The sequence below is a fragment of the Lissotriton vulgaris genome, chromosome 4_1 (genome assembly GCF_964263255.1).
Source record: "Lissotriton vulgaris chromosome 4_1, aLisVul1.2, whole genome shotgun sequence".
In the NCBI taxonomy this organism is placed as follows: domain Eukaryota; kingdom Metazoa; phylum Chordata; class Amphibia; order Caudata; family Salamandridae; genus Lissotriton; species Lissotriton vulgaris.
This window is the reverse complement of record NC_141691.1, coordinates 312,875,116-312,890,825: the sequence shown is the minus strand read 5'-3', so window position 1 is coordinate 312,890,825 and position 15,710 is coordinate 312,875,116. Positions and strand designations below refer to the sequence as shown.

The window sequence follows — 15,710 nt, the reverse complement described above, 5'->3', positions numbered from 1 at the left end:
ACACAAACAGTAATAAAGTGAAAACACAACTCTTTAGTTTAGAAAAATAAAGATCAACAAAAATGCAGTCAGCAGAACTGGAGTTATGAATTTATAAGGTTTTTAGTGAAAGCTGATTCGGAAAAGGGGGGTGGTGATGAACAGAGTGTCTGAATTAAGCAGACCACTCTTACCCAGTCCAAAGATCAGGGCTTGATCCATCACCGTTATTTATCTCACTGCACCATCCCAGCTCAGAACCTGGCTATATGCAAATCAGTCTGTCCCTGGCCCAGTGCATCATGGGAACAGGGCAGACTAAACTAACTAACTAAACTAGTTAAAGCCAGCGCTTAAAAGATCGAAACGCCATCTGCAAGTAAATGGTCACATTAGACCTGGCAAAGTCAAGAGTTCGGGTTGACTGCGATGGAGCCTGGGTCGAAATTGTGACGGAAAGTCCAGGAGAAGATAGAGTTCAGCAAGGCAAGGCAGCAGGTTTAGTCAAAGGAGCCATCGTTGCCTGGGAGAGTGGGATGAAGCCTCAGTGAAGAGGTCAATGCAGGTGGGAAGAATCTCTGAGTGGGAAAAGGTAGATTTCGTGGCTGAGGAGGTTGTCATCGTCTGGAGGAGCCTATTATTATCAAGCCTGATAAAGATTACTACCTTTTGACTTCGACAACTTATTGGAAGTCAAAAACCTCCAGGAGTATGAAGCTGTTAGCCATAGCCACAGAGGGCACCACAAGGCCCAATACAGTCAGGGGAGGGCTCGCTCAATGGGATTTGCTGTTGCGGAGAAGAACGTCCATTACAGGTAAGGGGTTAACCCAATACAAGTTTGTGGACCTGGGTAGAGTTCGATATAGAAAAACAATGGTCCTCAAGCCAATCAATCATTAATGTAAAATCAATTACAATTTCTTTGTTTGTGAGCTTAACTAAATTCCACGCTCTTGGAGAGAAACAATACTTCTACGTAAGGATTATATATCATGAAAAAGGATGTGCAGCAACTGAATTTGTATGAAACAAATTGAATGTATTCCAATAGATAAAGCTTTTTCAAATTTTATGCAAAACATGTTTGAAGAGGTGCTCCAAGGGGAACGTGCAAAGGAGAAAAGGTGCTCAAATGTTGGTGGGTGGGAAGATAATCCCAGTGTGAAGATGAAGAGAATTAGGAAAGATCACTTTGGGATTGATTCAACGTTTCAATCTTAGCGGCCTGGCTCAACAGTATTTTACATGGTCTATTTACATAAATATTTTTACAATCACAGATTGTTATCATGTGAGGCACGTAATAGGTAAGGGTTGGATGGGTCCATGTGCATGGGTATATATTCGTCGATGTTTCGACTCGGCTTGTGGCACATAGGGAGGTTGAGCATTGGCCTGCGAGTCTTCCTCAGGACAGGGATGTTGGGAATTAGGAGGCAACCAACACGTGGTTTAAGAACCTCATCTAATGGAGAAAGAGGGTGGCTATCAGTACATCATGTAAGTTGACACAACCAATGAAAGTGTAACTGTACATTAAATGTGAGGCTTTCCCGCACGAGAAACATTGCAGTGAAGAACGTAGCAGGAACTACCACAAAGTCAAGCTGACCGGCGAAGTGCCTGGAGTGGATCAGCTGGCAGGTAGGTCCTGGTCTTCTGTCAGTTCACCTGGCAATTTTTGGTGAGAATTGTTTTAAGTCCCAACCTTTAGGGTTAGGCAGGAACAGCACTCTAACACCACTTCAAACTGTCCAAAAACTGGAGGAATAAAATGGGGGCTTAGGCTTCACTCCAAAGGTGGCCAGGGACATGGTTCAATGTCCCTGAAGTTTGTTATGTTGCTGCAGATCAAACAGGAAGCCAGTCAATTTGTTTGTGGAGTCACTCTGGTAGCTCTGAGATCAAGCAGGAATACAGCCTTCGAGCAGCAGGGCAGTCTTTGGGGGAGCAAGGCAGGGCTAAAGCAGCAGCGCAGTTCTCTGGTAGCAGCAGGTCAGTCCTCTGGGGAACAAGGCTGGCCTCAAGCAGCAGGGCAGTCATCTGGAGGTCCTGGCAGTCCTCTGAGGTCTACCACAGGTCCAGGGATTGAAGAGTTGTTCTGAGGATGCAATATTTATACCTGGTGCCATCCCTTGAAGTGGGTGAATAGTATGGGCTAACCCCACATCTGGTTCTGGAACGTTGTTCCCTTCGTCTGCCAAGACCCAAGACATCTGGAGTGACAAAAGGCTAGTGTTGGGTTCCTTTGTTTCTCTTGGAAGCAAGCCCTTTGAAATGTAAGTGCAGCAGGGAACAGCACCTCCCCCCACTATCCTGGCAGGATGGCCCAGTATCTAGTTCCCCTCTGTCTCACTGTCTGGTAGAAATACATAAAACACAAGATCTAAGGTAATCACAATCATGTGACCCAGGGCACTGACAGTAGGCACCAAATGGTCAGGCCAAGAAAATGCCAACTTTCTAAAAGTGGCATTTTCTGAATTGACATAAATTGTGATTTTACCATCAAAGAGGATTTTAAATTACAATTCATTTGAGTCCATACATGATATTCCCTCCTGCTCCCAACTAAAATCACTTATTAAATGTAAAAAGGTAGCCCAATATTATCTAATGGGAGAGATGGGCCTGGCAATAGTGAAAAATTAACCAGGATATGCAGAACTTAAAAACACATGTCCTACTTTTTAAATAAAATGCACCGTGCACTATGATCATTTTTGGGATCACCTTAGGGGTGGCTTATATGTATTAAGAAGGAAGGTTTAGGCCTGGCAAAAGGTTAATTTTGCTAGCTCAAATTGGCAGCATAAACCTGCACTGCAGTCTGCAGTGGCAGGCCTGGACAAGTTTTAGAAAGCTACTTTAGTGTTTAGCACAATGAGTGCTACAGGCCCACTAGTAGGATTTAACTTGCAGGCTCTGGGTATATGTAGTACCGTGTATTAAGGGCTTAAACATAAATTTAGCGTGTTAATCACGCGTAAGCCACTGTCAGCATTTTTAAAGGAGAAAGCACAAGCACTTTAGCACTGGTTAGCAGTGGTAAAGTGCTAATGTCAACAAAAACTAATTTCAAAAACGAGGGGGGCTTAAGGCAAAACGTTTGGAGAAAGACCACATCAAAGATGTCAGGTCTAACATATATGATGACAGCAATTATGTCATCAAAGGCATGGGTATACACACACTCATGTTTGAATGGCATTGGGTTTAGGATGAAGTACTATGAAATGATAGCCTCCCCCACATTTGTCCTAAAAGTCAGTCTTTTCTTTTCTACCCATTAAATCAATTACACTTGTTTAGGCCCTAAATGAATCATAACAAATTAAAATCTTCAGATTTCCTTGAAGACTTTTGCAGACTCTTTTTCCACCGGTTAGTACCAAATTAACAGACTGTTGAGCCACCTGGGGCTTGGTCAATAGCCCACAACCGTAGATGGAAAGGTCATGGGGATGGTTGGCAACCCATTAATAACTGGTGGGAAGGAGCGCCCACTATGAACAGGTTTGAGTGTCTGGATCAGGTGGATTGACTGGGAATTAGTGTCGCTCCAATCCTTACCAATGCCCAAAATCCCCTAACGGAGACTGTCCCGAGTGAGAAATTAATGCCCATACCCCAAGTTCCAAGCCACATTGGGATAGACCTAAACCCCCCTGAACAGCACGCTCTTACTGCACAGGTCAAACTACAGGGAGACCTTACTCACCCGCAAGTTCGGATAGGCACAACGGGGATTGCAGGGCATCATCCACAGGAAATTGGAAACCCAATGCACTCTCTCCTTTCTTGGAATGTAGCCGGCCTCGGTAGTAAGATCACCCACAAACCTTGGCTGGAGATTGTGCAGAAGTATGGCATCCTATGCCTACAAGAAACCTGGCTTATAGAGGAAGTGCACATGTTGGGCTACCGAACCTTCCATTCCCCAGCTGTGCCATCAGCCCAGGGCCGCAACAAGGGGGGCTTGTGTACATATATCTCGAACGTAGGGGATGTAAAAGTTTGCGATTTCCAATCCAATCAGTACTTCCAAATCATACTACTTAAATGGGGCACTTCGCAAAAGGTGATTCTTGTGAATTTTTATAATAATTTGCCAATTAATGAGGTGGAATCAAATTTGAACATTATGATCCATCATATTCACAAACTGAGAGATCAAGGTTCGGGGGATCACATAATGTTGTGGGTGGGTGACTTCAATTGTTCCGTCTGTCCGTCTTCTGAGCTAGGTTTGTGCGGCCTGTCAGATCTCGGGGAGGACGGTCCTCTGCACTTCTCCCACACCAACATGGGGTCTCTTCTTAACAATGTTATATTTACCTTTGACCTCACTTTTATCAACCAGGCATGCTCCCCCCCGGTTCCCTTTGCCCCAACGTACAATGGAAGAGGTTGTAAATCCACAATCGATTTTGCCTTGATATCACCCACCCATCCTGACTTTATAACCTTCTGGGAAACGGGGGATGACCCCATGAGTGATCATTATCCCATCACCTTCGGGGTAAATCTCATGGAGGGCAAAGTAAAGAAACCTAGTAGGGTTCTATATCCATTTGAGGTTACCCTAACTAAGACCAATGGGTATGTAATTAAATGGGAGAAAATGAACCCAACATCCTTCTTCCAAAACTTCCTATCCTCTTGCTCCACGGACATACTTGCTTGCTTAGAGGAAGATACCGACCCAAAGAGCATCATGGTTGCTTTTTCTAACATTCAGCGCCATATAAAAAATGCACTGACTAGGAACTGACTAGGAACTGCAAAGACAACGGGAGGCATACTCGTGGGTGGTTTGACTCTAGATGTACATCTACACTGAAAATCTTAAAGAAAGCTTTGTCTGCCGACCCAAAAGATAGGGTTCAAATTCGTCAAGCGAGACACGATTATAAGCTGGCAATTAAACAGCGGAGGGCGAAATTGAAGCAAGAGGCCTGGGAAGCTCTGGGGGAAGCCGCCAGGAACAAGGACAGCAATGCCTTCTGGAAAGTCATAAGATCTGTTTACAACTCAAAAGATAGAGATAACTCTGTAGAAGTGGCTATAACGGCTGAGCTCTGGGTAGAACATTATGGTAATCTTTATTCCAACACTACACAGGGTAATGCCCCAAACCCATGCAAGGTGACTTCACCCTCAGATAGCATAATTCAGGATAACCACCTAACTGCCTCTCCAGCACCTCCTTACCCTATTGAACTGGTATTTACCACATCAGAAGTGGAAGATGCCCTTAGAGAAAGTCCTTCAGGTAAAGCCCCCGGCCCTGACCACACCCCAGTGGATCTCTATAAATCAGAACCGGACTTCTGGGTTCCCTTATTAACCAATGTATTAAATATGGGAAATAAATGCGGTTTCATTACCACCTGGTCGGACGCAATCGTAGTCCCCATATTTAAAAAAGGGAATAGGGACGACCCGGCTTGTTACCTTCCAATATCGCTATTGGACGGACTTATGAAAGTTGCTGGCAGGATTGTCCTTAAGAGGATACAACACTGGGAAGAAGAGAAGAAGGTTATCTCGGAGTTCCAATATGGGTTCCGAAAGGGTCTAGGGACATTGGAGCAATGTCTAAACTTATCCCTATTAGTCTCTAAATACACGCAGGCCAAAAAAGGGGACCTATTTGTTACCTTTGTCGACCTCATCTCCGCATTCGATTGCGTGGACCATGCGATGCTCTGGTCGACACTGGAAGACATCGGGGTGGACTCAACTATACTCACATTTATTAAAGAACTATATAGAGAAGCGGGGGCCAGAGTAAGATTTGGGACCCAGGGGCAATGTTCACAAAAATTCGCCATAAACAGAGGGGTGAGGCAAGGCTGCATACTTGCGCCCTTGCTTTTCACATTTTTCATAAACTCTATCACTGAGAGCTTAATAACTCTGTCAAGCGATTATCTGGCTGTTAATGGTAGGCCCGTACCCATTCTTTTATATGCCGATGACGCGGCAATCATGTCTAGGACAAAAGTAGGTTTGCAGAGAGCAGTAAATGAATTTTCATCCTACATGGGTAAAAGAAATTTAAAGGTGACCATCATGCTCAATATATTTAGATCAGCAAAAGATTGCCATTACAGACACTTTTTGCTATTTGGGCATTGTGTTTGACAGGTGGGGAAGGTGGAAACACGCAGTGTCAGCTAGGAAACTCGCCTTTAGCCGTGCCATAGGTGCTTTAAGAACCTTTGCAGCCAAAATTGGGGGTAAACCTATTCAAGAAATGTTATAGGTCTACCGGGCAAAGTGTATAGCTACGGCCACATATGGCGCAGGTCTCTGGGGTTTCGAGAATGTGTCCTCATTACAAACTTGCGAGAACATTTTCATCTGCTACTTATTAGGTGTGTCCAAAACCACGTCGACTTTTATGACTCACATTGAGACCGGCCTTAAACACCTTAGTGACATTATAAAAATATCACCCTGTTTGCTCTGGCATAAGATTTGAACCACAGAGGAGTGCAAATTGAATAGAAACCTCATAAAAGACTGTATGGCTTTGGACGGTGCAGCAAAAGTCAAGTGGCTGCGATACGTACAAACTATGTTTTCTAACATTGGGCACTCTGAATTTTACGATGAACCAGAGACCCTACAAACCTTGACCAGACCGGCCCTTAAAAAACTATTATCCATACACTTAGAGAGTGCTAGATGGGACACTGAGAAAGTTAAAGGCACAACCCTGAGCTATCAGCAAATTACCCCTACTGAAGGCCTACAATCTTACCGTGGGATTGAAAAAGCACCCTATGCTCGCATGCTTTTAACTAGGCTGCGCCTAGGGATTTTCTTCCGCTTGGTCACTTTGCCGAAACAGAATGACTGGGCCTCATTGAAATTAATATGTCCATGCGACGACCATTCAACACAAAGTAACATTCACATCATGTTCTTTTGTAATCTGTATACCAGCCCGAGGAAATTATTTCTTCTACCTTTACTTAAACGCTGGGGGATAAGAACATGTAAACCTGCATATTTAAAATTATTGCTTTTAGAAGATGTGGATGTTATCTTTGCTGTTTCTCGCTTCTTAATGTCAGTGATGAAATTTAGAAACTCAATGAGTTAACTAACACATGTTTATATTGACTGATTAGTGCAAAACGAGGCCCTTCATTCAAATGACTGCTCTAGATTTTAATTTTTGGAGAAATGTTTTATCTATTTTTGTAACTTTGTTCATATGAAAACTGTTCTTAAATTGTCTGCATAAATTGTATTTGTATGCTTTTATGATTTATTGAAACATCGAATAAAGCTTATTTGATTTGATTTGAATATCAATTTGACATAAAATAAATATTAATTTGCATGCCCCTCCAACCTTGGATTCCTCTTTTGTTGAGTCTACCACACAAATGCAGTTCTGGACTAGTTGAGTGCTGGAAGGTCCTCCCCCTCACAGCCATCATTGCTGACCATCCCATTTTGAATTCCCCACACTGCCCTTTTTTTTCTTCTCATCACGGGTATCCACCTCCCTCTCCATAACATCTCATCTGCCTTAAGTGCTTATTATCTTCAACCTGCTTGCCAGTTGTATCCCATGGGTCAGCTCTCTTATGTTCCAAAGTATATTCTTCTGCTGGCCCCTTCACCTTCAGAGTCTCCTTTTGCTTGAAGTTTTTTTCACCAAAAGGGCTGCTTTGGAAGAAGTGCTGTTACTCCTCTTCCTTGCCATCTCTTTTAATTCATTGACTCTCAAGAGAAGTCCCTATGATGTGTCGCTTCTAGTGGAGAGCGGTGCTGCTGTGTGAATCTTCAAAATGCTGCTTCTTTCTAGTTTATAAAAAAATAATCATGACCGGTAACCACATCTATGCTCCACACCCTCTCTAATTAAACAAACTTCAAATTAGTAACTATTCATTCACTCCTTTGTGATCACAGTTACACCATTTGGTGTCAACAGTGAAAGGAATGCAGTTGTGGCTCTTACTAGCCATGACATCCAGCCCTTAATATTGGAGGAATTTGTAGCCCTCTGCCTTCTAAAAGTTGAGCTCGAGGACCTGGCTCGTTTTGAGAGTATTTGCGGTAAGGTCAGTTTTACTACTTAACTTCCTACTGGTCCTGGTTAAGTATGGTTCTTTAAACACTAATATCATGTTTGTGAGGCTGGGTGAATTTAAAGTGTTTACATTTTAGCAATTTATATTTTTGGGACCATATATAATGAAGCTTACTTCTTATTTGTATATATCTACAGGCTCAAATTGAAGCTGTTTACATTAAACTTGAAAATGTCCGAGGTATGTTTGAGAATCGGCAGGCTTTTCTGAAAAGGCAGGCAGACAAGCACGTGAGGCCAGTCCAGCTTGTTGCACCGCGACCAGAAAACCAACCGAGAGCCAGGTCTCCGTTATTCTCTCCCAAACACGGTAAGGAATGGAATGGCAATATTCCTGTATATGGTAACCAGGTAAAGAGTAAGTTTGGAGTATTCTTCTGAGTGCTTAAAAACATCTGTTCACATCAGAACTCCAAGTTACTTTTTTATGTTAAATTAGTAAAGTTTTATATTCAAAAAGAGGGAATGAGATGGGGGGCAATTTCTGCTCGAGAAGAGTAGGAGGTCCAGCACAAACCGGAGCCCCAGTGAAGATGTCAAAGAAAGAGTGTTGTGCTGTTCCTCAAGTGGGAGTGCTAGATGTCACACCTTAGCTGGAAACCACCGAGTCTCATTGAGATCTACAGTTGGAAATCCCTTTGTCGGGTCGGCGGTGCAATACCCAACGGGCTCACCTCAAAGAGGGGCACTTTACCGGAGATCTTTTATCCAACAGCCGTTATGTGGAGTGTGGGTATGGGGCCAGGAAAGTGTAGACATAGTAGTGAGTTTAAAAGGGGGCTGGGAGTACCTGAAGTTACATTTTATTCTGGGGTCTCCTGCCCTCAGTAAAAGCAATCTAACCGGCACTTATTGAAGTATAATGTCTCCTATTTATGTGTCAGTTAGTGAGGAGTAGTGTTAAAGATCTCCGGTAAAGTGCCCCTCTTTGAGGTGAGCCCGTTGGGTATTACACCGCCGACCCAACGAGGAGCAGCCCATATGATGAAGCTTGACACCTGCAAGGGTGTGTGAGGGCATTAAAATCCAACAAATGGATTTCCAACTGTAGATCTCAATGAGACTTGGTGGTTTCCAGCTAAGGTGTGACCTCTAACACTCCCACTTGAGGAACAGCACAATACTCCTTCATTTACGTCTCCAAATTAGTAAAGTTGACACCCTACATATAAGTCAGTTATCAACTTGTCTATTCTCCTTTTGTGAAATCGCTTTCTCATATATCAAAAGGTAAATATCTAGACCATTAAATGACATAGATGTAGTAATGTTATTCCAGTTATAACTCCATTATGATGCAATTCGGTGAATCTTCACAAAACTTTACGAAAGCAAAGTTCTTCCACCTCCGTTCCTTTCTGGAAAGTTTTTGGGTTATCTGTCAAGTGGGGTGCTGAGAAAAAGGGGTATCCCAAAACAAAATTTCCCCATTCACTTCTCCATAGCAAAATTAGACCCTGCTTCAGCAAAAATGGCTGAAAGGAATTATGCCAAATTTAGGAGATAGCTAGTGTGCTTGTTTTGATTTAGTGTAAATCGTTTTCTAGAAATGATGGCTCAAAAACATTTTACATTATATACCGCAGACCATTCACTAACAGATCCATCTCTTGAGGATCTGCAGATCCAGCCACACTCTGATTGGTTGACCGCAATTATTTGCAATGGGTATGTGAATCCACAAGCCCGACCGCAGGGTCCTATTGGCTGGCCACAACCTGAGTAAAATGTGCCCGCCATCTTAGGAGTAGGAGGCTCTGTCCTAGAAAATGTTTAGAAAGAAAATATGGGTGGATCCGTGAACCGCTACAGGGCTCAGTGCGACCTCTTGTGGAGTCTTCATAAATTAGCGAATAAAGAGGAGTGCCTGGAAAAAAATTAAAGGAGGGTGGCCACCCATAGGGTTTGGCCACACAGAGGGGGAGCCAACATGCCTTCCCAGTCCACAGCATCATGGGCAGTGAAGGAATGTCTGCTCCCAGCCAATGGGAGATTTAAAAATGCTCCTGCCTGGTGAGCGGACTTCTGTTTACCTGCCCAGGGATTGTGTGAGTTGAGTACTGGGCTTGGCCCCAGGCCAGGCCCTGCATCCAGCTCCTCTCTGGACATGGCCAATGGCTATGCATGGTGGGACGGTTCCCCTTGGGGGGTTGGGAATAGGGCCTGCCTGTAGGCCAAGCCCTGCACCTTCCCCACACCACACGTGTTCAAAGGCCATGCGAGGTGGGGTGAGGTTGGACACAGGGCCTGAAAACAGCACAGGACAGAATAACACAATAGGTGCCGTTGAGGTGGAGGGCACCCACAGGGAGTTGGGTGCTCAAACCCACACCTGACAAGGCTATGGACATCCTATTCCAAGTTTAAAAAAATGCTGAAATTCACTGACAAAAGACAAAGGTTAAAGTGACCGTTATAGTTAGGTATTTAAAAAAATGTATTCATTCACTGAAAAAAACAAGGGTCAAAGGGACGTTATAGTTAGGTGAAAATGTGAGTTGAAACCGTACAGTTTTTAATAAACAAAATTACTGAAATTCTCCAATTATAGGTATCTCAGGTAACTATAACTCATGCCTTAAAGTAACTATTGTTATTGTTATTGTTATATGTACTTCTAAAGCGCAACACTCATCCGACAAGGATATCACGGCGCTGAAATTGAGCAGTAAACCATGAGCAATTACCAGAGACTACTGTTTATTCTATTTTAGGGAATAATGCAGTTTTTAATTTTTTCTTAAAGGTGCGGTAACAATCCGTACGTCGGAGGTCGATAGGCAAGTCATTCCAACACTTGGCGGCAAGGTGCGAAAAGGCACGTCCACCCATCCTGGATAGTTTGATTAGTGTGGTGACTGCTTTGGCTGTGGCTTGTGAACGTAAGTTCCGAGCTGGTGCATAGAGCTTGATTCTATTCCGCAGAATGTAAGGACCAGTATTATGCAAAGTTTTATGAGCAATGCATAACATTTTGAAAGATGCTCTTTGCCTCATAGGCAGCCAGTGTAACGCTCTCAAGCAGTTGGTGGCCGAATCATACTTTTTCTTATCGCAGACAGATTTAGCTGCCGCATTCTGGACCAGTTGTAGTTTTGAAAATAAGTAATCCGCCATACCAACAAATAGCGAATTACCATAGTCCAGCCAACTAACTAGTAGGGACTGGGCTAGGATCTGTCTGCATTCCAATGGAATCCAGGGAAAGACACGTTTCAGCATTTTTAGTATGGCAAATCCTTTGCCACATATTGTGGTAACATGATGCTTCATAGATAATGTAGTGTCCATATGGATTCCCAAGTTTCTGGCGGACAAGGTTGGGTTTGGTGGAGTGCCTAAGGTATTTGGCCACCAGGAATTGTCCCAAAGCTGTTTAGCTCCGCCGAAAAGGAGGATTTCTGACTTGTCAGCATTTAGTTTCAAGTAGTGACCGTGCATCCAGTTGGATAGCTCTGACAAGCAGTTATGCAGTCTATTTTTGGCATCCTCTTCACCATTAAGGGTTACCATCAGCTGAGTATCGTCAGCGTAAGAGCAGATATTGATACCCCATTTTTTGCCTATAGATGCCAATGAAGAGATATAAACATTGAACAATGTTGGGCTCAATGTTGCTCCTTGAGGCACCCCGTATTTGATCTTCCGAGGAGTGGAGGTAAAGTTTCCTAAACAGATGGACTGGGATCTATTCGATAGAAAAGACTCCAACCAGTTCAGGGCTTTACCTTGTATTCCTTTAGCAGCTAGCATATTTATTAGCAGTTTGTGAGAAACTGTATCAAACGCCGCTGATAAATCAAGTAGTATCAGGGCGACCGTTTTGCCTTTATCAACCTGCATTCGGATATTGTCCATCACAGCTGAGAGCGTTGTATCAGTACTGTTATTCGATCAAAAACCAGTCTGAGAGACGTCCAGCAGGTTATTGATTTCCAGAAAACTTGACAACTGTTTAGTTACCAATCTTTCTAAAACCTTAGATAGGTATGGAAGCTGTGAAATGGGAAGGTAATTGGCTGGATCGTTTATATCCGCGCCAGCTTTTTTTAGTAATGGGATTACAGCTGAATTTTTCCAGACTTCTGGGAATTCGGCTTGATCTAGGGAAAGATTAAGAACTTTTGTAACTGCTGGACAAATTATGGGTGTTAGTTGGGAAAAGATATAGTGTGGACAAACATCCCATGGCGAACCTGATTTAATTTCTAACATGGCCTTGCTAACTTCATCTTCAGAAAAAGGGCTGAAAGTAGAGCAGCTGGCCTGCAGAGTAGAATCAACATGATACTCTACATGGACCTGGCTGTTATTTGCAAAGGAAGCATAGATTTTATCGATTTTTTCTCTAAAAAAATCACTAATTTTAGAGCAGTTTTCGTGTGAAGGAGTCAAGTTAGAGGTGAGACTAGGGGGATTGCAGAGTTCTTTTACTATTTTGAAAAGCTCCTTAGACGAGTTTTTATTCTCTAATATTTTTTGGGAAAAGTAGTCTTTCTTTGCTTTACGTATGGCTGTATTGTATACTTTCAGTTGATGTTTATAGGTGGCTCTGTCTTCGGGCGTTTTACTTAATCTCCATTTGTGTTCCAGTGTAGAACATTTTCTTTTTTCAATTTTTAGGTCTAAACCGTACCATTTCTCTGAGATTTTTCGTCTAGGTCGATCTATTGCGCGGGTCCGTGAACAGTGATCCAACGCTTTCTCTATGTTGCCAAGCAATTGACGAATTTCTTCCTCACATGCGGTTCCAGAGTTGGAATTATGAAAAAAATATTTTTTAAATTTTTCCACAGAAAACTTTCTCCAGCATTTTGTAGAGTTAATCGACTGAACTAAAGGTCTTTTATTTTTTATAGGTAGATTCAAATTAAATTCTATCCTATAGTGTAATGGTAGTATTTGTTATATTAGTAAATATAAGATCTAACATGTGCCCCGCTCTATGTGTGGGGTATGCTATTTTCTGCGTCAATTGCACAATTTCCATATCAGTTGCAAGGCGTTCAGTTAGGGGATTGTCATGTAGATCGAAATGAACATTGAAGTCGCCGAGGACTATAATGTTTTTATGATTGAGACAAACTGGAAGAATTTGTTCCAGGAGTTGGGTGCTAAAATCAATTGTACTGCTAGGAGGATTATAAATGATAGCACCTCCAAGGATCACCTGAGCATTAATAGAGATGGAGAAAATCAGGACTTCATGTTTACCTAATTGCGTAACTGCTTCTTGACGACAAGAAAAGATGTCTTTAAAAATCATGGCCACCCCACCACCCCTCTTAATTGATCGATTTAAATTAACAATTTTATACCCATTTGGTAGAGCTGCAGTAATATCAGGGGAATTGTGCTCACCAAGCCAAGTCTCCGTGATAAAAACGAAATCAGGTTTAATGTCCTGTAGCATATCCCATATTTCAATAGAATGGTTAGGAAGGGACCTTGCATTGACATAAATGCATGAGAAATCCTGAGTGGGAATTTCTTCAGATATAGGACACTCCGTGTGGTTACTATTCCATCTACAATTCCGACAGCTAAAGGGGCCCAAAGTATCTAAGGGTCCTACTATAGCACATTGGGGATGATAGGATGGTATGGGAGCATTAAGATTGAGCAACTCTCCACGAGAGTATACCAGTGCAGATTTACCTGGTCTATTAATAGTTGGGGAGACAGGGGTTGTGGCCCCTGGTCCCGGCCTGTCGCGGACAGGAGCAGACGGGCTCGCCTTTGGCGCGCATTCGTCGCGCCCCCTGCACTCGTCCGCTGTATAGCTATAACTATAGCTCGTGCCCTAGCCATGCACTGTTGTGGCATCCTGCTTGTGAAAGGAATCCCTAAGGGCCTGTTGTGGAAGGCTCAGGGACATCAAAGTCTTCCTTCTATGTGCTTTTGCTTTCATTGGGAAAGTTCTAGTACCTGCACCGTATTTAAAAAGCTACTGGTGCTCATACCTCATTCAGCAAAGTCTGCGTGCTTTTTCCTTTACTTAGCACAATCTGAAGAGAGTTCTGGTGCTGGCTTGCTAAAGTTCACTGGCCTGGGGCTTTAACACAGTCTTTTTGCAAAATAGCTGTGTTCCTCGTTTTCCTGATGCCTCTTGTCTGCATATGAGGACCTGTGGAGCTTTCCCCTCTTGAAGAGCATGGACCGCAACCGAGCCGCTGCCCGTTGTGCAAAGCTGCGAGGTTTTCTGGCATTGAGTGAGTGAATTGATGCCGCTCTCCAGCTGGGCGGGCGTGCTGGTATCGGCCAACATTGCCTAGCAGCAGCAACTCCTTCCAGGCTGCCCAAGGCACACAGAGGGAGAAGCGACCCTGCCCAGTTCCAATCCCAGCCCCGCCCATCGTGGGACAGAGCTGAGGCAGGGAACCATTGAGACCCCATGCAGGGTAGTTCAAGGATTCTGACTCACCGGGCTGCGGGGTAGTCTGCTTGTGGATACGCCAAGAATGCACCAGGTGAGGTCTCCTCACCAGCTGCGGCTGTGTTCCTCTGCAGCAGCTGCCCCTCTGTGTAATCACGGGCCGCTTCTCAGAGGTGGGCGGGCATTCTCTGGGTTGGTCGCTGGAGACCGGGAGAGGGCTCTTGCATGTCCAAGCATCTTCACCTGCAACTGCACTGCGCTATCGTGTGAAGTTGCCACGCTCATACCTTTGGGGGGCATTTGACAAACTAGCCCAGTTAGCAGGTCGGGTGGTAATCCTCAACGGAGGTCCCGATCCTGCTCATGCTATTTGTCAGTTAAGTTACCCCCTATACAAGAAGTTTTAACATACCAGATGGTAATTTGTGCACAACGGTATCTGGGGAGTAGGTGTGGGGGTAACAGCTACCTTTTCGGACCCTACTGTTATGATGTAGACCTTTTACTGCCCAGAGCCACAAGTATTATGTTCAGGAACTGTCTATCATGCAGGGTTTTTGCTTTTATGATGTTCTCCTCCGACGTGTGCAACTTACAATTCTTGCTTCAGTGCACTACATGTATTATGACAATTGCCTCAGGGTAAAGTGATGATGGTTTATGACCTTATGTGCACCTTTATGTCAAGTGCCTAGTGGTGCAGTGATTTACGTGATGTGGTCTAATCTACTTTACATGTTATGAAGTGATTTATAGTCTATTGGGTTTTTATGTGCAATACAAAGAATATTTTTGGTGTGCCTACTGTGTCACTGGTGTATGTGTGTTTTGCCTCTATGATAAGCCTGACTGCTCTGCTAAGCTACCAAGGGGGCAAGCTGGGGTTATCACTCCCTTACCCTCACTAGAGTGGTGGGTTCTGCCTTGATTAGGTGTGTACGCTAGCCAACCAGAAACCCCATTTCTAACAGGCAGTAGCTGCATTAACTGGGTCTGGGCTCGGCTGCCACCTGGGAAAACCTACCAAACCCAGACATTTCTGAAAACTAGACACCCACAGGAGTGCAGAGTGCTTTGCTAGTGTAGATCGGACCACATTTCTTGCCCACAGTTCCATGCAAATCTCGAACTTTGCATAAAAATCACAAATTGTCCTTGCATTTCTGGGCATAAAGGTCCAGAATTCACAGGGACCCAGAAAATTCCTACCATTCAGCATTCCGCCACTTGTCC

The 15,710-nt window shown here is 43.7% G+C and overlaps 1 protein-coding gene across 3 annotated transcripts in view; it reads left to right on the top strand.

Annotated features, from left to right (window-relative positions):
• The window catches only part of MCF2 (MCF.2 cell line derived transforming sequence), an 870,271-nt gene that overhangs the window by 628,557 nt on the left and 226,004 nt on the right, over window positions 1-15,710 (top strand). For all 3 annotated transcript variants that reach the window (XM_086918640.1, XM_086918639.1, XM_086918641.1), the window contains one exon: window positions 8,240-8,411. In XM_086918640.1, coding sequence (XP_086774766.1) covers window positions 8,240-8,411 — 172 coding nt within the window. The remainder of the gene's footprint in view (window positions 1-8,239; window positions 8,412-15,710) is intronic.